Source organism: Dromaius novaehollandiae, chromosome 1 (genome assembly GCF_036370855.1).
Source record: "Dromaius novaehollandiae isolate bDroNov1 chromosome 1, bDroNov1.hap1, whole genome shotgun sequence".
Classification (NCBI taxonomy): domain Eukaryota; kingdom Metazoa; phylum Chordata; class Aves; order Casuariiformes; family Dromaiidae; genus Dromaius; species Dromaius novaehollandiae.
In genome coordinates, this window is record NC_088098.1 from 125,981,966 (window position 1) to 126,007,396 (window position 25,431).

A 25,431-nucleotide genomic window follows, 5' to 3' on the forward strand; every position below is an offset into this window, starting at 1 on the left:
AACGTGGCTGGACGCCACTCTAACACCAGTCCTTGCTGCAAGTTACCCCAGGCCTGGCAGCCAAAACTCCTCAGCAGTTTTCTGAATGGGCTGCTGTGCAGATGGACGTATGAGTAGAAAGGAAAATCAGTAGACTTTAATGCTTGCCTGGCAGGTTGGTTCCTGTCAGAACATTACTTAATTATCAGAGGATTTTTGACTCTGCATAAAATTTTTTCTTTGACAGACTAATTTCAAGGAAAACAGTTTTCCCAACCGGACGTGCATACATGCTTCATGGGTGCTCAGCGTGTAACTGGAAGGGAAAAGCAGGGGTACATGTCTGGCAGAAAATGTTGCCAAATGTGCAAAGTAAACATATCTCCCAAAAAGAGGGGAGATAAATCTGCTCTTTAATGTCTTTCAGCTCAAGTAATCTCAGCCAATCTACTAATCTTAACTGGTATAAATAACACGTGAAATGTTTTCCGACAGAAGTGTTATCTTTTAGCTGACAGTGTCCCTTTAAGTGCTAAAGCACTGTTGTTTGGAGCTTTTGCTGTAGCCAAATGGGACTAGATTGAAATCAATAGCCCCATTTCGCTTGTCACTTATTTAAGCTTGATTTGAACCCGTGTTTGTAAAGCTGAAAGACTTTTGTATGCCATTGTTATTGTGCCTCCCACAGCCAGCCCACCTGTGTGAATATCACCTTCCTGAATTTTAAACAGAAATATGATGGACGATGAAAAAATGTTTGTTTTGTTTTAAAATGTTTAACTCAACATTTCTTCCGTTATTTGACTGGGCTAAAATGAGACTGCTTGAAAAGGTGATTAGACAAACTGACACATCTGCTCAGAGCAGAGAAAGACTTTCATAACTCATTCAGAGTTATTGGTCTTACCCACAATATTAGTGATAAAAATTGATTATCCATTCCCACTTGTTTCATGATCCATGGCTGTTTTTTCATTTGTATTATAAGTTGTTTTATACGGAGTGAAACAGTGTTATTCAAATAGCCAAGTGTAGATGTAATACATCTTACTTTCTAAAAGCCCACACAAGCAGAAAGCAGAATTTTTCCGTATTAGTCCCCTCCTGTCCTAAAGGCAGAAATAATCTGGACTCGGTAACTGTCAAGGCTTCTTTCCACTCTGAGGTGAAAGTAGCCTTAGGTTGCTGTGTGTGCATTGCCCAGTCAGGCTTACAGCTGCCTTTTTATCCCCAAGTGAAAAATTTGGGAATCAGTCTGGCCCCATCACTTGATGAACAGTTATGCTCAGCTTCCTAGGGGAAGGTCATTTGGGGACTGTCTGACCAACACCTCACAGAAAGAAAGGGAGAATAAGAATGATTTAATATCACAAGGTTGGAGAGAAAAAAACCACAGGGACACAGCACAAAGCCTCTGGAGTACTTTCTGAGTGAAATCAGTGTTTTGGAAGTTGCTTTTTCAGCACTAAGGGAAGGGGCCATTTGGGCCATGGGCTCACCTGGTCCCAAGGAAGGGGATGTCCCAGGGAGCCACATCATGGCCAATAGAGTCCAGAGCTTTATAAATACTGTGGTAACTTCGGGGGAGAGGAAGGGTGGCTGCTTGCCACTAGCTCTCTGAGTTCCCAACTATTAAAAAGACAGCGCAGTTTGGATACTGACTTCCGAAGAAAATGTAAAAGTTACAGTCTTCAGCTAAAACTGGTTCCTTAAATCCGACAGTTGGATGTGGTGTGAGGTCAGAGACGGTCCCTAAAACGGGATAAACTATAGTGTTCCAGGTGTGAGGAAGAGGAGCGTATTGGCATGACCATAACCATAACTCCCGTACAAAGAACAGAGTAGTAATATATTGGCCTGTCCAGAGATCAATGTTTTCTTTGACTTAGACCTAGAAGATTTTGCTTATTTGATTCAGAAGAGAATGCTGGGGATTCCACGTTTTCCTCTGTAACTCCTTTTGCATAAACAGGTATTATCTGCACACAAGAAAGAGGAGAACAGACTCCTAATAAAAATACCTAGCAGCTTAACTGCATAGCTGGTAGCTTCTCTCACGTAGTAAAACAGTCAATGCATAGACTGACATAAAATTGAAAGGAGAGGTGTTTCCCCGTGGGACTACTAAATGTAAATCTCTTTCCGTTCAATAAGGAGATGAGACAAGTTTTTACACACATTCGCTGGGTAATCTCTTTGGAGCGAGCACTGCTTGCCTTGCGCAGGATCTCCAACTCCTGAGCACAACTGCAAAGCCAGTAACTAATGCCAGCAACTGCAGTGAGAAAAAATTCCCATCCATGCATCCATACGGGCCTTTGTGGCCTCCTCCCCTACATTATTTAAGAGCTACACCCGGTCTGTAAGGCGTGCTCTCCGCTCCCGCCGGTTTCCGCTGTGATTTGCAGGCGGGTGGATGCCGAGGCAAGAGACAGAGCAGCAGGGTCCCCAGAGTGGGGCGACCGGCCCCACCACCCGTGGGGTGCAGGGGGCAGCCAGAGGGTGTCCTGCCCACAGAGGGCCAGAACCCGCGGAAACCTGGCTCTGGGGAGCCAGAGGAGCCGGGGAGCAGCAGCCCAGGCCCGGCAGCGATAACTAACGCTGTTTTGCCATCTAGTGTCACAGGCCCAGATTGCAAGTCCCCATCCCCGCCGCGGTCCCCATTCCCGAGCTGCCCGCCCGCCGCACCACTCCTCTTCAGCGGCCAGACTTCAAAAGAAGGGCCAGTTTTATTATCCAGCCAGAATTACAGGAACTTCAGCTTTTTTACATTAATTTGCATCAATATTTTATGTGCTGTAATGGCTGGCTAACCCTAGCCCAAAGAGACTGTATTTCATATTGCCAATAGCAATGGGAAGGGGATAAATTACCAGTGGCCACATGAGCTATCTGTGGCTCATTTGGAAACTGTTCTTCAGCTGATTAGATATCGCCTAAAAGTAGACATTTAGTGTCACTCAGCAACAGTAGATGTTCTGATTTAGCGCTAAAACTGTGATGGGACCGAAGCCATTAGCTGAGCACCACTGCCACCACTCAACTTGTTTGGCAAATGAGTCTCCTTCTATTTGTGACTGACGTGATTTACATATTGAGGCCTGGGAGCGGAGCCAGGTGAATAATTTTCAGTGACAGTGAATAATGAATCTGATCAATTCTCGGGGTCCTCCCCCTCCTTTGGTAATTGTCCATGAGTAGGTCATGATTTTCTCAAATTTATTCATTCTTCTAAATTATTTGGTGAATAATTTCAGTGAATATAGTTGGTGTCTAAATTATGTGTGAGCAGCTTATTTGGAAAACCCTAGAATCAAAGGGATTTTAGCTGGTTGCCTAGAAGTACAGAAACACTGTACTGAGACTTGTGGTCACGAAACACAGGTGTTAGTCACGGGTATGAATTTGTGATTTATTTTCCACAAACATTCTCCCCTATTCACTTAGAATGTGCCATGCCTACAAATTTTTGGGCCACAACATTTTAAAGATTATATCTGGATACAGAAGAAAGGCCTGGGATGCAGTCATAAAATACGAGTGGATATCTGCTGAACCTCTTGGTTTTAGTTTTCATTTCAGCCACTTCTAGTCACCTCAGAATTGGAAAGGTGAGATAAATGAATTTGGCTGCCCCACAATTAGTTCCCAGCATGTAGAATAGAATTAAAATGCCTTCATGAACTGAAATCAACAGCAGGGAAAAAAAAGAAGATAGATTTGGACTTTGGATTTCATTCCCTTAGAGAAGGGAAATCTCTGCATTGGTAAACAATTTCCAGAGAAGCTTTATAGATAATTTCTGATTTGTTTGGGTAAAACCTTCTTCTGCAGTTTGATCCAGACATCCTTCTTCATAGGCACAAGAACTTGGCATAGATGAGAGTCAACATTGCTTATGTAAATGCCAAGAACATAAATCACATGCTGAGAGTGGTAAAAAGCAGATGATGAAGGGGCAAAGCAAAAAGAAAGAGAACTGAGTTGCAGCCTGAGAAGTAGTTAAGAAAGAGTGAAGAAGATGATAATAAAATAATGAGCTGTATTCAGAATACCTCTACTGCTGCTCAGGAAAACAGCAGCCCAGCTGTACCACCAAGAGGAAAACTTGGCAACTTTGAAGAAAAGCAGTACCACACCCCCCAGGCTTGGTGACCTGTGAATAATACCATAGTTTAATTTTACATGCCAGCACAGGCTATATTGTCGTCTACAATTAAACTCTCTGCTTAGGAGGTTATTGGTTTTGTTATTGAGAGAGAATAACAAAGAATTGCATGAAGACATGATCCAGGGAGATCTGGTTTCCTACAGATCTAGGCTTGAGGCTGAGCACCCAAAGGACTTTGGTCCTTAACAGGCTTATGCTCTCACCATACACTTTCCTTCAGCTGGGAACATTAACAGGATGTTTTCTCTTCTATCCAGCTTCCTGCTTTCATGAAACCTGTAGTAAATTTGTGCCTTTGACATCTTTGGCCTTCTGTCACATTTGGTTAAATTAGCCATTGAATTTAAAAACTATTGAGGTTACCTGGACTGAAAATCAACCAGTGTGATTGAATTAGCCTTGCTTCCTTAGCAAACTCAAAGTTAATCGACGCAGAGTTAGAGGGATGAAGACTTTGACCTTCAAAATGAGATTGAACGGCAGCAGAAAGAATGACCTTTTTGAATCCAGGCAAGCATTTTCACGATATCAACAATAATGACTAATAATAACAATAACAGCTGACCTTTTACATAATAGCACGTATTTCAAAGAGCCTTACAAGCTTCTTTCTTCACTTTCAGACTAATTTTCTCAAAATGCATTATGACCTACATTTTTGCAGCATTGCTGAAGTCTAGTCCCCCCTTGGATAGGGCAGTGGCAATCACATGGCTTGCAACACACTGCACATCAGTGGAGGGTGAGGAAATTTTAGACAAAGACATTCAGATTCCTACTCTGACATAAACTGCTAGTGTTTCTTTAATATTAAAGCAAGTAAGCCGGGGCTTAAATTTTAGAGGTCTTATTCACTGTTTTCTTGGCTAGACCAGGAAAATTGTGAACGTCACTGTAGAAAATAAACCCCAAAGCTGATCTCTTGTCGATACAAGCAGCTGAATCAGGATCAGAGTTGTGCTGTGAATGCATAAACACGGCGGTTGATTTTATGAGATGTGCAGTGATGTGTGATCACACAGATTCTAAAAGATAAAGAGCACGCACCAGATGCAGGCCTAGCCTCAAAGCCAAACTTGTAAATGCCCCCGTTCCACGGACTTGAATGCCAAAGAGGTGTTCAAAGGCAGAAAAGTGGCCATCAAAAAGCCTTTGAAGGTATTGCGGCTGTCCTGCAATTTAGTGTAACTTTTGGGGCAGTATGGGTAATATTTTTAATGTATTCTTACAGAAATATTAGCCATGATATCTCTGTATGTATGAGCAAATATATGCAAAGAGACAGAGAGAAAATGTTTACCCATTGCTTTATTTTTTATTCTTACTGATTCTAAAATTGGTAGGGGTTATATGTGCAGAGGAGGCTGAACTCTCATTACTCACCTGCCATCAGCACACTGACCTGAATGTTTCCTCTGCCGTTTAGCAAACATGCAGAAAGAGTACTGTAACAGTTGTTAATTAGTTTCCCTGTACAGTATTTCATTAAGATATTATTATTATTATTATTATTCTCCCAGTTAGTGTACACAGAGAATGACTAAATAATTTGGATAGACAGAGCATGATTAGGAAAGAAAAGGGTTTCTAAGCACTTCATTTTTCCCCATCCTTTTCCCTCCAGCAACAAGAATAAAATCTGCTGGTTTTCATGCATAACCTTTTGCAAGAGATGGGCTGCAAATAATTAAGCCTTCCTTTCCTACGGCCCAGCTTAGGCCTTGTCTGCAAACATGCAGATAATAGCATTGCAGAAATGAAGTATTAGCAGCTGGGTTTAGCTTACTTGTATGCCAGCAAGTATAGGCAGAGACTGCACACAATCAGAGCTTGCTCACTAAACTGATTTTTGACAGAGGGTTGATGCCAAGCACGATTAAAACCTTAAGGATGGGTGTAAATAGCAAAGCATGGTGGGCTTGTATAGGGGCCAACACTCAGATGGGCTCCATACAAGCATTAGAGGGAGAAGAGAGTAGCACATCTTTAGCCTTCCTTGGATTCATGTAAAAGTGAGTTAGTGACATAACCTGTGTCCATCTCTCAAAGTGACACAGAAGGACTGCTCGAAATTGTTGGAGCAAGCCCTCAGGTGTACTAAGTCTACACCAACCACTCCCTGAAGTTACGCCAGCCACAGCATGCTGAGCACAAGGGTGACGGAGCAACGTGTGTTCTGTGTGCAGGGGAACCTGGCTAGCCAGCTCTCCGGCCAAATGGCCGCCTTTGATAAAGCAACCTTGAATGCCTTCTTTAAAGATGCTTTGCATTGCTGGCACTCAGTTATTTTTTGGAAGGGTTCAGAATAAAATAACGGATGCAGCCGGAGGTGGAATGGAGGTGACAGGAAGGTAAACTAGACTGAGGTTTCCTTGTGTGCTGTATTGACACAAGCACCACAGATAGCTAAAATGAGGCATAAGACCTCAGAGAGATAAAGGCAAACACAGAAAAACTAAGGGGATGAAACACTTTTTTCTTCCACATCACTAACACTGCATCAGGAATGTCCATTCCAAGCTGTTTTTTTTTTTTTTCCCTCCCCAAAATAACAAAATGTGAAGAACGTTTGTTTGTATGAAGAATGTTTGCCAGGAAATACTAATTGTGGGTAAAATTACTTCTGGAAGCTCTAGAACTGAGCTTTTCAAAGCAACTTAAAGAGGTGAGAGGTCAATTTTCACTGAATTTCAATGGGATTTGGGCATCTGTTCTTTCACACTCCTGAACCAAATTCTAAAACTGTTGGTTTTCATAGCAGCACTACTTACCACTTTCATGGTGCTACAGTAAAACATCAAAGTCCTTTAACTACAAATCAATATAATGGACAAAAATTACCATTTGAAAATTGTAGGCTGCTATATTCATTTAAGGAAAACATTCTTAATCTTGCTAATCCCTATTCAAATAATCCAGCAGCTACTTTAGGAAACATTTAATGACCTAGTATACTCAGCCAGCTCTGTGTTTCCATGAATAACTCAAGGGGAGAAAACAAAACAAAACATAACTCTCGCCAATTACAGAAGGGGGATATGGTACAGCCTCTTAGATGAAAGTAAGATGGGGGACAGGCTGAGACCCTTTCAGAAGTCAGATTTCACTAGTTAAAAATCAGGCTGTGATAAAATCCCAGCTACCACCCAGGACAGATTTGGACCCCAGAAAGCTGTAGGTAGCCAGGAATCACTGTCTGACATGAAAAGTCCATAAATACTCTAGTTAGCTCCATGACTGTCCTGGGCTTGAGATACAAGCTATTTAGTAGAGTCCTTGGAAGCATTACTGGTGCACTCGGGATTCTGGAAAGAGCAGCATGAATTTAACGTGACTGTTCTGAAGCCTGTTGGTTGACTCCGATCAAGTGGTGAGATGCCTCAGTGTAAGCAGCCCACACTAGTTGTCTTTCAGGGAAAAACAAGCTTTTCCGGTGGAACCAGAGGTTCTTCCCAGCGTCCGTCTCTGGACCTCAGGCTTTTTTCTCACCGTTTGGATGTCAGTGACTGCAGTCCTACCAAAGAGCTTTCCCACACTACCCCAACGGTGCTTTCCTTTTCAGCACTGTGGGAAATACCATGTTCATACTTTTCACGAGTGCTCTCTAAAATGCCTGCATGTTCACATCAGGAATATGAAAGGGAGGGTTGATTACACCATCCTTTACTTAGAGGTTTTGTTGCTGCTTACACTATTTCTTCTTTGGCTGTGTTTCCTTCCCCATCCGGCCTTTTTGCTGGAGATGCAGCACATTAGGCTTTATTGTGTTCACATGGGAGGCTTTTGCTTGCTCGAAATCATTTGAGTGTGTGTCCTCAAGCCGAACATACTCCTGACAATTACTGAGTTGTATCCTGGCTGTTATTTTGAATTCGTATCATTATTATGCACTTTCAAAGGCACTAACTGTTATCTGCCTGGGCGCTGCTCCCTTTCTTTTCCTTCATGAAAATATAGGGGTTTGGGAGGAATTTCTACTAGGATGCTATAAAGCAGAGGGATGGCCATCAGAAAACTCTGCTCAGTGATCTATGTGGCCTAGCATGGCTTTCCAAACTGAGTTCCTGTCAGTGTTGCACCTCCTATGATGCACACTACAGGCTACTACAACTCAAGCCCATATTTCCGCAGTGACACACCTCCTTTCCTTTGTTTTGCCCCTGCTATGGACAATATGCTCTCTTTCAATGGTATTTCCTCAGTTTAGCAGCTTTCCAAAGCAGAGTTGCTTGATCATCATCTCAGCTTCACCAAGCATGTTAAATTTGTGCTGCCCATCAACAAAGTGTCACACTGTTTGATGGACTGCAGTTTAAGAACAAAAAAATGGGGCCATCCTAATAAGATAGACTCCAGTGGTGGTGGGAACCAAAGACCATGGAACCCTTCATGGTCACTGCCATAGCTTGGCAAAGCTTTGCTGTCTTATTTACAGCTGAATTTTGGCCTGTAACGTAAGTCTGATTGTAGTGGCTGAAGGGGAAAGAGGAGGAAATACTGATTGGTGATATTGGTAATTGCTTCAAATCCTTGCTCTTGCCCTTTCCTTCCGTCCACTGCTCTAGCTACCATATTTATTCTATATCTGAGCAAAGACACTTTCTTTAGTAAATGGTTTGAGTTGCATTGCTGGGTGTGAACACATTGACCTACTTCAACTCCTTTGCGATTTCCAAATATTCTTGTTTACCCCTTTCATTCTCAGCTTGTTCAGTGTTGCTTATAATCAGCAGGCTTTATTCCCTTTGTGGTCGGTTTCTCCAGACATAATTAAATTGACGTCTGGCTCTGCTGAGGTTGGGTTGGTGTCTTCTCAATGTCCTCCTTAATTTGGGATTGTGATCGCTGCTCCACCCACCGTGGAATATGATCAATGGATGCTTTCATTCCTACAAGACTCTCTTGCACTTGGAATAATGCTATGAAGTATTTCTGGTGCACAAAGTACTCCGGAAGGGTATTTCAAGACTCAGTCTCAGCTCCAGTGTTTATTGTGCATTTTGGAGTCTCCTGCAGGCCTGGGGAGATTTTAGGCATCGCTGCCCACCTTGGCACCTTTGTTCCCACCAATTCCCGAGCTGCCTCCATGCCAGGCTAATGAGGCCTGCCGGATGCCAGGCGCTGCCTGCGAGTGCCACCGCACAGCGTTCCCCGTGATTGAACTGCCATCGCAACACAAAGCAGCGAGAACAACTTTGATTCACGCGGGAGGTGAAACGGCAAGTAGAACTGCGAAGCTTGAAAGGGAAGCACCAGAAAGCAGCGTACAAGCTACTACTTGTCATTTAGCAGAAACAAAAGTGACAGCAACCAAAACAACAGCGTTACCCGATTAACAGCACCTGCAACCGACAGGAACGGACTTGGAAAGGTAGGGGATCTGTCAGCTGTTGTTACAACACCACTGCGAGTGCCACCATACATTAAGTGGGAATAAAGAGGCGGTGGTATAACAGGCGTAATTACAGTAGTGTTGAAAGGGACACTGCCAAAGCTTGCAGACCTGAAATTACATCTCCTGATCTTGCATGTGTGTGTGCAGGACATGCAATGATGTCATATTGCACTGAGGCTCAACCTGATGGCTCCACTGTGGTGTTAAAGGATGCAACAATCCTGCTCTTAAGCACAGAGCTTGCACAACTCAGCATCCCCTTTGCTCACAGTCTAAAAGAAGCAGAGGACTGCTGTGATGAGGAATACCCCAAGGAAAGTGTCTGGGACATCTGTGCTTGGGACCACTCCATGTGCCTGGAAAACCATGTGCTTGGGACCATCTCCACTGCCCTGGAAAACTACCTCTGAGGAACAGTCTTTAGGTTTAAAAACATCTAGTTCACTTTTAACTTTTTTCTTCACCTGCCACATACTTTCCCTTCCAATAAGGCAAAAAACATATTCAAGTTTAGTCAGAGTATAAGATATACGAGTATATATACAATATTATTATTATTATAATGATACGTGATATAACTACCTTTTACACACACACACAGGTTTGTGTACTTCCACACACAATTTTCTTATACAAAATATTCAGTATATGAAATGCCACCTAAGCATAGCTTATCTGATCATATTCTTTTCACTGCAGGATAAGTGGTAAAAATAAAAAATATTGAGAAATTGATACATCCATATGGGGTTTTTCATGGTTAGGGGTTCGTCTGTTCATTCACCTGCACAAACAGAGAAGGTATCCTTCACATGAGGGGCTGGTGTGTCATATGCATCTTCCAATTTAGAGATTTTACAGGCCAGTTCATTAGGCTGCTACTAATATACTCAGTTTAGTAGATCAGCCGTTGGCTGTTGGGCTGTCTGGAGGCTGTGCCGTGTGCAGAGTTGTGCACTCTGACTTCCCAGGAGTCACAGATGTTCATCTTTCTTAAGGAATCAGAGTGGTGAGAATGTTAATTGTGTGTGTGTGGGGGGGGAAACAACAGCGAATAAGGGAGGTTGAATGCAGTATTGAAAACTGCACAGTCTGTATCAACATGGGTCTAGAAGGGACTTCCAGGACTGAGAAACAAGGTTTTTCTAGATCCTTGCAGATGTGCATGTGAGTCTCATGCTCCCTTCCCTCCACTGCCCTCATAGCATAAATCTGGTTTAATTAAATAGAAAAGGATTGGTGTGATTCCACCACGCCGGCAAATCCAGGCTCTTTGCCATTTGCCCCTCATGCTGTCTTAGCACTTGTCATAGAAAGGCTGAAATCGCAAACGTCCTTTGGGTGCTCTTTGGGGACTCCATAAAGTCCCAACATGAAACTGCTAGCCTGTGTGTTTACTTGGACCGGGACAGAGAATCGCAGCAGGGAAATGAATGCTCTGTGTTAATTTATCTGCAGTTCCCAGAAGTAACGGTGCCAAGGTGAGTTATGCAAACAGGAGTTAGGTGGGGATTGCACCGTACACTTTTCTTCTGACGGCAACCATGGCGGTGGGGAGAACAGCGTCTGCCAGGCATGAGCAGCACTATGGGGAGGGTGGTGGCACTCACGGTCGGACAGTACTGCGGGGGAGGTGACACTGCTTTCCTTGCCCTGGGTAGTGATGAAAAGCCTGGGGACTGCAGGGTGTACGTGGTAATACACATTGAGGTTTTAAATGTTTGCTGTGCCTATGCGGGACAGATCCATTATGTGCCATAATAAATGGGAATTTTTGCAGGGCAGGTGATTTATAGGGAGGATTTATGAATATAACCCACTTCAATAACTATACTTGTGTAATGTTCACAGCTTCTACAGAATAAAACATAGTTCTCCCATAACTCCATTGTAAGGTCACTGGCACAGCCTGTTTTGAGCTTGTAGCTATCTTGACGCCTTAGACTTCTTGACCTGTCCAAGCTGCAAATACCAATGGCTAGTGTTTCTTGGCCTTTTGGCTGTGACCTGATTAAGGATATTTTCCTTTCCAAAGCCAGTTTCAAGCTACAACCATTCCTGCAAAAATTACCCTTCCTACTGTTGCAAGAAAATGGAAAATGGAAAACAGACTTCAGAGCATGGTATGAGTCCATAGGATATCTAGCCCTGATCTTCCTCAATTCTGTACAGTGATATCATACCAAGTCTTCATCATTTAGCTTATTAAAAAAAAAAAGACTCAAACATTAACCAAAGAAAAGGACCAGCTCTCTAAAAAGTGAAAATTTAAAATACAAATACATTAACTTAAAACCCCATTATAGTACCAAAAAATGTAGTCCTCAAGCCCAGATCCTTTAAAAAGTGGCAGTTAAGTGATTGCCACTTCAGGTTTCAAAACTAATTACACTTAGTGGAATTTCTCAAGACTTTTATGTGGAAAAACTTATTTTTCTTTTCCTTATAAAACTGCCTCCAGAATTCTGTCAACTCTTGAGACAAAAGGGGGTGACAAGGACTCTGGCCAGTATTAAGCTGAGGAACTTTTTCCTTCCCCTCATGCTAAAATCATGAAGCAGCACAGGAATCGGCCTCCCTAGCGGGCCACGTACTTTGGGCAAGCATCGCCTTGCCTAATTTGCTTATTTTCCATCCCTGCTTGTTCCTCTCTGTACACCTACAGCCACAGCTCCATAGCAGGACTGCATTTTCTCGACATACTCAGTGAGACGGTGCTCTGAGACTGCACTATTGCCTCCAGGCACTAGCGCAATGCCAGTTAAGCAATCATTACATTCACTACTCACCTGGGTGTTTTACCTTGCTGTACACAGCGAGGAGACGCGGTGGAGACGTGGCCACCACAGAGGCGCTTGGCAGAACTGGCTATTAAACTCTGCGCTGGCTCCAGAGCCGGCTGCGGCATCAGCCTCCAGCGTGCATGCCTCGCCCTCGGGACTGCAGCACCATCATCCGTGGGGTGGATGGTCCCTGCTCCCCAGGAGCACAGGGGGTTCAAGCTGGGTTGGGCTCCGCCAGGAGCAGGGGGGAGATGTGGGGACGGAGGATATTTGCAGCATGTAAATTCGCTACTGTCCTCCTGAATCAGGCCACCATTACCTGCTCTCTTCCCACTGGGAAAGCCCTTGCGGCCAAGCTCCTCAGCATCAATCCCAAACGACTCATCATTGCTTTGGTAGCCCAGCTTGGGAGGGCGAATTCAGCACTTCAGTTCTCAGGCTTGTAAATATAGCAAGAAAGCTTCTAAAAATTAGCTACAAGAAGCTATAACAGCAGCAGCAGCAGCCACCTGGCCAGCAGCAGCCGCCTGGATCCTCGCTGGCCCTGGGCTTCTGGGTGAGCGAGGCCCACGCGGGGCACATGGGTCAGGGATAGCGCTGCACCAGGGAGCGGGAGGGATGCTCTCAGGGCAGGGCAGAAGGGAAACCACCGTCTGATCTGTTCAAGGGTTCTGCCACCTGCCTGCCAAACACCTCTCGGATGATAAAATCACCACGGCTAGACAAGTCATAGTCTACCCCGCAAACTTCTATGGGCGAGTTTAGCAAAAGGTAGTAACTAGTACATCTCCATTGACTTCATAAAGTTTGCACCCAGGGACAAATTAGGCATTGGTCTTTTTGTGTGCTTTACTTCATCTCCTTAATGAATAAGAGGTTCCCTTTATTGCACTAAACCAAGCAAGTTATTAATGGCCTTTCATTTCGGAAGCAACCCACTCCAGTGTTCATCCCAGTATGATTGCCTCCTGTTTGAAAATGCAGGCAGTAAGATGATCACAAACAATGTAGTTTTAGAACAACATTAATCTGAAATGGATTATTATTGGGCTGACTACCCCTTGGGGTGTAATGAAAAGCATTCATTAATTCTCAGGGCAGGAGGGCTAATTACTTTTTTAAAAAACCTGTGCTAATTGCCAATAACTTTTTTATTGAATTGGTCTCGTAAAGCCATTTCTGATTTCCCTGTCACATTCTAACATCTAAAATACTTAGTCAAAACAAATCGGGAACATCTAGGTTATCCAGATAAGCATGAGGAGGAAATCCTACCATTATAAAGATAGGTGGACTAAGCTAGTCCTTGTATTCTCGGTTCAGTGTTAGAGCTAGTCGTGGTATTGGCCAAGATTTTCAGAATTTCTTACCTTCACCCTGCCTCATGCTTTCACACAACAGGCTAAAGCCTGTTTTCTGTTCTCCTCCAAGCAAGTCCATTGATTTTGACAGCTCTCTGTGCAGCCGAGACATAAGGAGCACACAGGGCTTGTGCTGGTTCCCTTCATGGGGCTGAATTTTACCTTGTGTGAAGAGACAAAACAGTTCTCGGTCCAGTAATTACTAGAAATTGTATAAAGGCAAATGGAGCGGCACACAACAATAACCCACTGGTTCAATATACTGGTTTCTGTATCTGGAGGAAGGCCTCACATATTTAACATTTGGATCACAGAGAATTCCAGGGTGAAAAAAATCAGTGGCAATTTTTTGTCTGTTTTTAATTACAAATAGCTACAGGCCTGGAGATATCTAGCAATCAACATAAGCACCAACCATTTTTTCGACCACACAGTGACTTATAAATACAATGACAAAAGTAATAAAGAAGGCCCATCCCACAAAAGTGCAATAAGCCTATGGGAAACAGAGTAAGAAACTCTCAGGGTCAAACCACTCTTGTGAAGCACTCAAGTAGTGCCATGGATTTATGCTGGCCATGAAGCTCAGTGCGTGTGAACCGCAGTAGGTTTCAGCGTAGCTTAAACAATATACAGCTGAAAAAACAGGCACAACCAGATTCTGCCATAAGAGAGGTTTTGTGATGGAAACATTGAGGAAGACCAGCTCTCCCCCCAACTCCGCGGCAGCAAGGACATGTGTGTGGAGGAAAGGACCAGGAGGCAAAAGCTACTGGGAGCTTGACCCTGCCCAATGCAGGACAAACTGAGGCACCAAGCCCAGTGTCTCCTAGTCTGACACCCAAAGACTTCCACAAAAGGCCGCTTGCACAGATCAAGACATGAGAGCTGCCCCGGCAGGCAATGGTCCCCTCTGTATCAGGCTGCCAACTCCCGTTTTGCCAGCCTGAACATGGGAACTGCCCCAGCTCCGAGTTTAGATGGCAGCACCACAGTGTCAGGTCCAAGGCCAACTCAGCTGCTCCCATTGCCCTGCCCAGGCACTCTTGCAGGTCTTACATCAGGCTGAAATACCTCCCATTTCAAACCCTTTTGACTGGGGGAGGGGGTGTGTGTATATTTTTTTTCTCTTTTCCCCTCCTTATGCCACTCTGGCTTCTCTCACTGAGCATCAGCCTTCTCTCACATCATGTTTTCTGTTTCTCAAGAAGATAAAACACACCATGGTTTCCTGCCCCATGAGCCAGAAAGCTGTTTTTGCTTCCCCTCTGGAAATAACTGCAGTTAAAAAAATATTAATGGCTTTTATTTAGATGAATAGTCTCCTTTTCAAGAACATACAGGGCTTTCAAATGTGACTTTTCACTTCTGAGTGCCATAAGAGGTTTTGAAAGGGCTTGATTTCCAGAAGCTATGTTGCTCAGCATTTTTTGAAAACGAGAACATTTTGAAAATACCCCAGGAGGGTTACCCAAAATCTAGTGCTTCTGAAAGTCTTGGCCAAGATACTCTGTTATTTGAGTATCATGAATAAAAAATAGCATTCTGGTGGTTCAGTAGTTGCACTGGGAATTTATATCACATTAAAAGTTACGTTATTGCACAGCACAGAAGGGATATTATATGTGTGTGTGTATATACCCCCCAATTATCAATAATGCGGAAGGACTGCAAGCTAAGAGTACTCAGTGTCACCTCTAAACAGCTTCAGCGGAGACCAAAAGTGGCCATGTTGCCATTACTATAGAGCAGAGCAGAACTTCAGAGCTTGAAGAGTTTCTGCCTTGGCATGGCTTGCTTTTAGTGAGCTTACACAAACCAAATATCTGCAATCATGCTGGATAAAAATGAAACCCGACTTAAATAAAACCTTTCCAGTTTGCAACAGAAACTGGTGCAAACTGATGCAAAAGCAACAGCTTTTCCTTAAAAATTAGGCCAAGATGGTAAAAACAACCTGCAGATAGTTGACTAGATTTTACATGTTTGTGAGGCAAAGCACTTTTTGTTACAAAAAAGCAGGAGTGCAATTTATATGATAAGTCATCAATATTTACATTTTTACTATATGCCTTTATATTGAAGCAGCCCTAAATCAGCTCCGGTGGAACTCCACACCTTCATCAATCCAGACTTTCCAGTAGGATGCCCTTTATTTTATACAGCATTAACTAAATATTACATGGGGCTCTAAATTTAGTAAATTTACTCTAATTTACTAAATTAATAGTAAATTAATTTGCTGACCTCGAAATTACCTTGAACAGTAATAAGCTATTAAAGTCAATGGAAAAATAAAACCAGAGGATAAAATCATTTTGGCCATTGCACTAGGTTCTCTAGGCTGAAATCCAGATGTCCTGGAAAGCTAATTTCCCCCAGAGCAACATTCTCCCATAGAAACTTTCTGTTAGCAGCAGCAACTTTTAGGGCTATTGATTTAGGGTTAGCACCACCTTTTGTGCTGTGCTGTACTCACCACAAGGGGACTGGTGAGCTCTGACAGCTGGCTAGAGTCATTTTCAAAGAAAATGTGGTTCTTAGGCTCGCTGCCTTCAGCTCCCACAAGGGTTGGTTACGGGGCCTAGGGAACTTGCCACTTGTTATTTTTCCTATTTCTAGTACTGTAGTAGCTGTTGCCCTCAGAGAAAAACAAAGCCCTTCGAGTGGAAGGTCCTATCTGTATGCAGGGATGTAAGCCCAGATCTCACAGTCATGGACAAGATGGGGAAGGGGTCAAAAGGAGAGCAGAAGCAGAGGGGACATGCCGAGGTCCGACAGGAGGTTGAGGACAAAGCAAAGACTAACCTGGCTTTGCCAGCCCCGCAGCAGAGTGCCCTAGCAGCCTGCACCCTCAGCGGCCACCACGCACCAGTTCGCTTTGGGAAGGAAAATCCTAAGCAGCCTCTGTCTTGCTCACGCTAACCCCACCACAGCCCTTCTGTCACAGCAGCGGTGTTATTCCTTCATCTCCATGGAGGAGAACGTGGGGATGCTGTGCCTGCTTCAAGCGTGGGGATGCTGTGCCTTCAGGCCCATCAGTCAGCTGCTGTGGGGGATGTCACGGTGCAGACTGACGCAACCATCCCTACAGGAGCTGCTGCGCAGCTCCAGCATGCGCTAGGGGGGTTTATGAGAGAAGTCCTTAGCAGGTCACTCGAGACTGTTCCTCTCCGAGGAAGCTGTTGAGCACCCAATTAACACATCCAGCCCATACAAGCACAAGTGCCACTAGATCTGGCAAAACAACTGAGCACATACTTAAGGGCTTTGCTGAATGGACTTAATTCACTGCTTATGCCTTAAAGCTAAGCACATACTTTACTGAATGGGGGCAGACAAGCTGGAGCAGTTTGGGGGCCTGCTGACCTGTCACCCAACATCAGTATCTTTAAAAGAAACAGCTTTTGGCACAAACACCTCTTTCTTTCAGGAAGAGAGGGAAAGAAAAAAAAGAAAAACCTACTGAGGAAAGGCTGTGGTGCTTTTCCACTCCCGAAGCTCAGTGCTAACTCCTGTGGGAAGAGGTGGCAGTCTTGCCTTCCTGTCTCCCCTACATGTAACAGGGAAAATGTCCTAGGAGGTGAATAGGGAAGGAAAACTGGGACAGCTTGTGGGCCAGTTCTTTCTGGTATATGGAAAAATGTTCCTCTACAAACTTCCTGTTTGTAAGAGAGGGCATTGCTCCAGCATCTCATAGTCCCAGCAACTGAATGAGCAACTACTACTTTTTAGAGCACTTGGAAGGAACTGCAGATGAGATGTGCGGTGATCAGCGCTGAGTGGCTCTTCCTTTCTGCCTCAAAATCCTTGCATCAAATCCAGTTCTTGCAGTTTCATTTGGCTTGGGAGGAAAAGGACTGTGTTTCAGCAGGAAGAGAAGATACAGCTATGGCTGAGCAACAGAGCTGTGGTTCTACCACTACAGAGTTGAACTCGGAAATCCTTTCCCCCATAGCTTCACTGGGGCTTTTCCAGAAGTAAAACGACCACAGTACAGGGCCTGATGGGTCCTGTGTTACCCCAAAATCCAAGTGATCTCTAAAGGCAAAGCATACAGGAACTGTCCTCAAAGCTCCCACTTTCGGCTGGCAGCTCAAGAGCCCACTCTGCAGGGGCCCACTCTGCAGGTGCAGAGCAAAGCTGCTGGGAGACAAACAGGCTTCTCGGAAATATCCTGCTGGGATGGAGAGGAGGGAGGACAAGGAAGGGGAAAATGAGTGAGACTGTTTACATTGCCTCAAAAACTTGCACGCAAACTGCCCAGCATTTATGTAGATACTCTGCTGGTGTTCTCCACATTTAATTAAGCACAAACATTGTTCCGCTGCACAGCCAAGCACAGAAGCAGGGCCTGCGCTGGTGTAACACTGAGCACTCCAGCTTGCCAAACTCAAAGCAGTCAAAAGCAAGGGGATGCTCGAAGCACAAGCACTTGTGTTTGTCACAGGGAGAAGCAGTTCCCTCCAGGCTGAGCCAAAAAAATGACCTGTTCCCTCAAGGCAGGTGGTTATCTGCTCTCCTAAGCAGAGAATCAGCAGTGCAGAACTGCATAGGTGAAGGAGATAAAAAATGAAAATTAAAAAAAAAATAAATAAAACCTCAAAGGCACAAACCACAGACCAAACTACAAAGCTTGAACCCACAGGCTATATAAGTAACCTCAGTCTGAACCCAGAGCACTTGCAATGGTAAGAGAAAAAATGAATAAATCAAGGTGAATAAATCAAGCAGTGACATACGTGGGCCATCAGTCCTGCACAAAAGCAAGGCCCCCAATCTGCCGCTGTACAGCACAGAGCACGCAAGGCAGCCAGCCAGCAGCAGCAGCACAGGAAGGCGCTGATCTAAAAGAATCTAAAAGAGCCCTCCAGATTTTAACTGATCCCTTCATCTGGCACAGATGAACTGTCAGGTATTTGCAGCATTTGCATTCCTACAGTTACGGACAGACCCATCTCACTAGCACAAAGCAGAATCCACTGATGGCTGCTTTCTGAGGAAAGCAATGCAATCAGCAGAGACTTGCTCTGGATTCAGTACAGACGGCAGAAAAACAGCAGCAAAGTAGCAGAAAGCAACTGAATTCAGGACAAATTTAAATTCACGAACCAGCTTCTTCTTCTCTTATTTACAAATCTCTATTTCAAATTACCAGTTTTGAACTTCAAGGAGAGACTATGGCAGTGAAGAAGGAGAAAGAGAAGAGAGACACAAAAATTGCTTTTGTGAGCACTTTATTTGCTCTGAGGTAATGTAATTTACTTGGTAGGAAAAAATCAGTAAAATGACTTATGTGAGATAAGCAGGATTTGTTGAGCACTGCTGTACTTTGCATTACAGCTTCCAAAATTAGTAAAAGTTATGAGTAACACTTTCATATGTAATAACTGTGCAAATGGTTAGGAAAGGAACTCTTCCCTTGCAAGTAACAAAAGCTTTCTGCTCTTCTGACTCAACCTGAAGTGTTTGGATATTAAAAGTTCAGCCATTTTTCAGCTACATGTGAGTCTTTACATTTCATACAGAGAGGTATAGTGTGTGTGTGCGCACACACATGTATGTGTGCATTTGCGTGGTGGGGAACCACACACTTTCACAGGACAAGTACTACAAAATTCTCTATATGCTTTTCATTTACAGTGGTAAGGGAACATCTCAGATATGAAAAGACCTTGTGGAAAAATGTCTTCAGCTGAAAGTCTTAATATATCCCCAGCCAGAACAGACTCCTGTAATAAAATATGCTTCAGACTCCCCACATCTTCATGCTGCTCTCACTTTTTGCCCCCTTCACCAGCAACTTGTAATAGGGAAAGCAGTGATGATAAAGAAAATATGAAATGCTCTTGTTTTTCATGGGGTATAAAATGAAACAAGCCTACAGACATGCATTTCAATACACACAGCTTAGCACAGCCAGTGCTCAGGCTCCTGGGCACCACAGTAACACAAACTGCACCAAAGATCACATATGGCAGGGCTCAGTGTAGAGCTCGCTGAAAAATGCAGACTGAGACAGAAGCCAAATGCGAAGCTCTGAGCTGTATCAAATACAGAAGCAGAGACTGAGCAGCAAATCAGAGGTTTTCATTTCGGCAGTGGATCGGATCCATAAAAGAACGTTGCTTATATTTCAAGATCGACACAGAGCACTGACATCCCATCTCCCTGGCAAAGCGGAGTCCCACATCTCCCCGTTTTGCAAATACTCTGAATAAAGCCGAAGATGCCACCAAAGAGCACTGATACCACTCAGAAAGGTTTATGGGCAGCCGAGGTGGGAAGTCCTGCGTGTTGGCACCCAGGGCAGCCCTCCTCAGGCTCCAGGTCCTCCCACACACTCGGATCCCAGCCTTCCAGCGGGCAAAATGACCCACAGCCTCCCCCAAAGACCTCACGTAAGACCTGATCCAAGCTGTTTATCCAACGCTAATTAGGGAACTCAAGGCTGTTGCTGCTATCGGCTGGGAAAGGGCAGGCGGGTGGGATGGACAAGGGAAAACCCCACGCAGGAAGAAGGCAGATGGAGGATCAGGGTTTGGCAGAGAGATCCCGGGGCCAGCGTTTGGAGCAGCACCTGGCCTTTTGTGAAAGTGCAGTCAGAAGTGCAGCTTTTGCACAGACATCTATTTAATTCAAGACATGTCCAGATGTTCCTCTGTCCTTTCAGGCCGGCTGGAACCCAAAATAACCCCCTGGGCCGCAACTACGATTTGTATCATTTTGCAGCCCACATGAATGAAGATCAGTGTGCTATCCCACTTTAAAATCAGCTCTTAGACCTCAGCATGACAACTTTCACACCAGCAGTGGGTATTTTTGCACACTAACCTCAGGCAGTCGCTGTTTTCCAGGGGAGCAGATGGAGGAAAGGCTGCAATAACCAGGCACTGGGGCAGGGTGGTACCAGCCAACAGGCAAGGACTCCTGCAGCTCCAGGGCCTGGGTAGACATCTACATGACAAAGCCCCTCCGCAGCCGAAGAGCTGCAGAGAAGACTGAGAGGTCGAGAGACTGCTGCTGGTCCCAGCAAGGGCCTGGTACAATTGTCTCCTGCGTTTGCCTCATTGTGTTTAGAAAGGCTTGAAAGTTTACCTCCAAGAAAGCTACAGAGTTTCCTTCAAGTCTTCTTTTCTGCCCAAGCTGCCAATTTAAGGGCTTGGTCCAAAACTTCCAGAGTGGCTTTTGATCAGACCTTCAACTCCTCACATGTTCAAAAGAGGAAGAGGTATGTGCCTGCTTTTCGATGACAGCAGCAAAGACAGCTATTAACCCTCCCCATCCCTAGTCTCCCCACCCATACACTCACCAAAACCAAATAGACAGAAAAGCCTAATGCCAAAATCACGCGCAGCACTAAGGACAGGATAATTAAATACTGCAGATTTCATCAGTCACAAGAAGAAAAATTGCAAAGCAGAGGGTATGTATTTGTCACATGGCAAAACCAGCTGTGGAAGGTTTTCCTTGGAGTTTTGAAACAATTCCAGCTCCTTCTCTTTTTTTCCAGGGTAACAACATTTTTCCCCTCACAAGCAAGCTGCAAATTAAAATATGCACATAGAAACATGTCACTCCAAGCTGTGCACTTGGGTTTCATTTTCACTTCTCCCCCCAGAGAAGAGTTTTGTTAAGACTAAAGAACAAAAAGGAAGCAGCTAAAAATCTGTAATGGTTCCATTTATTAATACGTATATCACAAATACTCACAATATCAACGCATTCTCGTTGGCATGCTAGACAGAGGCATTATTAAAAAAGTCCTATTTTTTTAAAAAGGTTTTAAACTTTTGCTTTCCCCCAAAAATATTCCATATGCCTGGCTTTTTGTGGTTTTTTTGTTTTTATTTTGATTTGATTCAACAATGTATTTGGTGGCTGCAACTTCAATGCAAAAAGAAAGAAAAAGAAAGAACAGGAAAAAGTATGAAGGCCGCAGTACAGCACAGTTCAATTAGTTTGTAACTATCTAATAAAAATAAAGGAAGCAAAATTACTGCCTTCACAGTAAGCAACAACACAGCTTAATAACAGTATTACACAGGTTCAGGTTCAGAGGCAAAATGCACTAGACAAAGCCTACTGGGATACGCACTAGGCCTACAACACTGAGTAAGAATCAAAGATGTAGAATAACATCAGGAATAATGGTTCCCTTCAAGCACAACATTTTAACATCATTTTCAAGTATCTTTATGTTTTGTTACTAATTTCTTTGTTTTTGGGGTAGGGGGGCAGGGAAGGGGGAAAGGATGAAAACCTTAGTAAAGCAATAAACAAAAGAAATTAAGATAAACCCAAAAGAATATATATTTCATATACCGGTTTATATGAATGTGTGCAACACTTATTAACCATGGTGAAAGGCTAATTATGCCCTCCAGTCACTACATGCACAGCCTGATCAATGCTGTTGTTAATGAATTACCTTTGTTAACTTACAATGCAACTACTGTATGACCAAGAACATACGTACAGTGCCATCACACGCAGAGCCTTGACGATGGAGGTCGGGTCTAGATGCTGAATGGATCAGGCTACTCTCTGCGGCACCGCGGTACTTCACAGGATGGTACACTACGCATGGGACAGACTTCAGGAGACAGGGTGTGAGCGTGTGCGCGCACGTGCTTGCGTGTGTGTGGGTGTGCGTGCGGGCAAGAGACAGTGTGTGCTATAACATTCTTTTCACAGTCTTTCTTGAATTCTGCAGTTCCTTATCCTGAGACAGGCTCTGGATTTCTCACTTCTGAAAGACGAGAGACAGAGAGACAGAGAGACAGAGAGAGAGAGAGAGAGAGAGAGAGTGAGAGAGAGAGAGAGAGAGAGAGAGAATGAGGTGTTTTAGTTGCTAACAGTGTTCACAACAAATATTTTGCCCTCTCTTTTTAAGAAAAATTCTGAAATAATACTCAATAACATGTTTCCCCCTTTTGTCACCACACAATATTGGAACACAAAATCCAAGCCAAAGATCACGTAGGAAGACGTAATTCTTGATGAACACACTGAGCATCTAAAACTTGCCAACTATCTTCATCTGGAGAGCAGAGCTACTATATCATGGACAGCATACCATGAAGAGAGTGGTAAAAACTTACCGTGTTACACCATCTCATACTGATTAGCAGTAATAAACCGGGACAGACAGCATGCCAGCAGCATTCCGATCAACTATTGCAGACAAAAACAGAAATAAAAAACAGAAGTTAAAGGAACACAGAGTAGATTTGCCAGGAGAGGCCATGGTAAGACAAAGTTTCACGTTCTGGAGTTACTGTGCATAACAGAATTTACGCCTTAATTTAAAGACAGTTCTAATCCGAAAAATAGCATTAAGATGTCCTGTTCTTCTTCACTGGGTCTTGCTCTTAACTGTTATCAGAGCCCTACCTCTTTACTTGAGAGGTAGCATGCATTTTTACTACTTTTCAAGCCTTTTTTCATTGCCTGGCCAAGTCAGACATGGGTGGATAAACTGCTATGTGTAACAGCACGCTGCTGATGGTGTTTGTCTCACAAGATCCACCTCGGACCCTCACTGCTACCAACTGCCTCTGACAGACAGCCACCAGGGCCCAGAGGGAGGACTCAGCCCGTCGAACCAACATTGCTGCTGAGGAGCAGCACGTGGGAAAGAAAGAAGCTTGGGTGCCAAATCCAATTCTTAAGCTGCAGGCCAGGAAAGCTTAAACTTTTACAAACTGGACCAAAACCCTGTGTTAACAGTATGCTGGCGTGAAGGTTCCTAATGCCCCAGAGCAGCTGTGCTTTCTTTACAAACGAAGCACGACTTGAAAAGTGAATGTTATAAATCTGCAATCCAAAAAACAGTCTTTCGCTATGCCCTGGGACATCACCCATATTATTGAAAACAGATCCCTTGCTTCCATTCTTCAATAAGCTCTTAGTCAATTTAACATTTTGCCTACTGCAGTTTGTTAGCGTTTCCTGTATATACCAACAGCATTAATATGCTATAAATAACTCCACCTCACTTTTCTCATCTGGATTGGTCAATTAACTCATGAGCATATCCAAATCGTTACAGTTCATCATCAGCTACAGAGGTGAGGCGGGGAGGCTGCCTCTGCAGAAATACCAGCCGCTCGCTGACTTTGTTCCAAACAGTTACAGCCACTTTTGCCAAGGACTGGGGCGTCAGAGCTGTTCCAGCTCATCCGTTTGTGCCCGTGGGGACGTCTAGTGAGTTAGGGGAGATCAAGCAACGCACTTTGCATGCTTCTTTTTGCTGTAGGGAGAGCGTATCAGAAAGGAGGCAGCTCACAACCGTTTAGCAACGTTGCAGCTCCTTTCCCCCCTCAGACCTCACAGAGTGCACACAGCCAATGCCTGGCTGGCTCTTCTGCCAAACCGTCTCGTCCTTTTATTTTACATTCAGGATTATTTGCTATTTTCCCTATACAATCAGTGCTCTCTGTAATATGATCATCACCCTAATATTCACCTTTTCTACCAGCCAATTGTTTGATCCTGCTTTATGCTACACCTCTTGCTACACCCTTTAAGATTGTATCTAAATACCTTAACTACTTCTAGGCTGGAAAGTGCTACTTCTTCTGTAATAAAATTTCTGGACACCATTGTAAGAAGCACAACTCAGTGACACACCACTTTCATCACAGGTGAGCTGGCATCCGTTTGAAGCAAGACCAAGCCAGGTTACCTGAAATGCAGATGTTTTATGCCCCTAAGATGTCAGTATTCTTGGCCAGACCACACTTTGTTTGTCTGAAATTCGCCACAACCACTCCTTGTCCTTCTTCAGTGCTTGCCCGAGGGCCACCCAGCACAGCTGTTCTGTAAGCAGCACAGCACAAGTGGGTACAGCTTGCTGTAGCAGAAAGGCACTTGTGTGAGACCATGTACCACCAGTATCATTCCAGTTCCATCGCTCTACCTCAGAAGGGCACAGAGTCATTTTTAAGAGCAGTCTGAATATCCACCACCACCAACAAGCAAACCCACATTTTAGCACCAAGTAACAAGGATGATATTGCCTCAGTTATAACTAGACTTAAGTCACACATAATATTCCCTGAACAGACTTTAATAAAAATCTAAGCTACTAGGTTTAGGGGGCTGTATTTTTACAGCTGTCCAAAGAGATCTAGATGCCCTCCTTCAGCTCTGAAAATCTCAATACCAAGAAGACATTTTAGCAAAGTTATTGCCTTTTCTTCCACTGGTCTTCTCTAGATGGGTGTTCTTGGAAGCAGCTTTTTTGGGAGCTGGAGCACTAGCGGAGTTTTCGAGCGCCCGCCCAGGCGTCCTTGGGCCAGCGACAGCACTGATGTCAGCATCATCCTGCTGTGCTTTGGATCTCAGCGCTTAAATATTCCAGTCAGTAGGAGGGTGATTTCATCAATCTGGCAGTTTGCAAAGCATTGCTGAAAACCCATCACATCCTGCAGGTTTACTAGAGATGTTTACTTTAACATTCCCACTGCTTACTTGTGTGATGTTTCTCTATCTCTGTTTCATTTTTGAGAATGATATTCCTTATAGTGCGTCGCTGATATGTATTTCTCTGTGCTTTGACACACAGAACAGAATAAGTAATTCTGACTGGGCACTGTCCTACCTGCTTCTCTGCTGCTTTTTCATCATTGTGGTAACTTTTTGTTCTTTCACCTTCTTCAGCTGGTCATGGAAGTTACTTCTGTTTTACTATCTTTTTCATTCCAATGAATTTCATAGTGTTCTTCATCCTACCTA

The 25,431-nt window shown here is 44.0% G+C and overlaps 1 protein-coding gene across 1 annotated transcript in view; it reads right to left on the reverse strand.

The window, feature by feature from the left end:
* Positions 1 to 21,356: 21,356 nt before the first annotated feature.
* Positions 21,357 to 25,431, reverse strand: part of TSPAN7 (tetraspanin 7) — a 112,064-nt gene continuing 107,989 nt past the window's right edge. Inside the window, exons 7-8 of the mRNA XM_026104117.2 lie at positions 22,794 to 22,866; positions 21,357 to 22,441 (exon numbers count right to left, since the gene is read on the reverse strand). Of these exons, the coding sequence (XP_025959902.1) occupies positions 22,798 to 22,866 (69 nt within the window). The 3' untranslated portion in view covers positions 21,357 to 22,441; positions 22,794 to 22,797. The remainder of the gene's footprint in view (positions 22,442 to 22,793; positions 22,867 to 25,431) is intronic.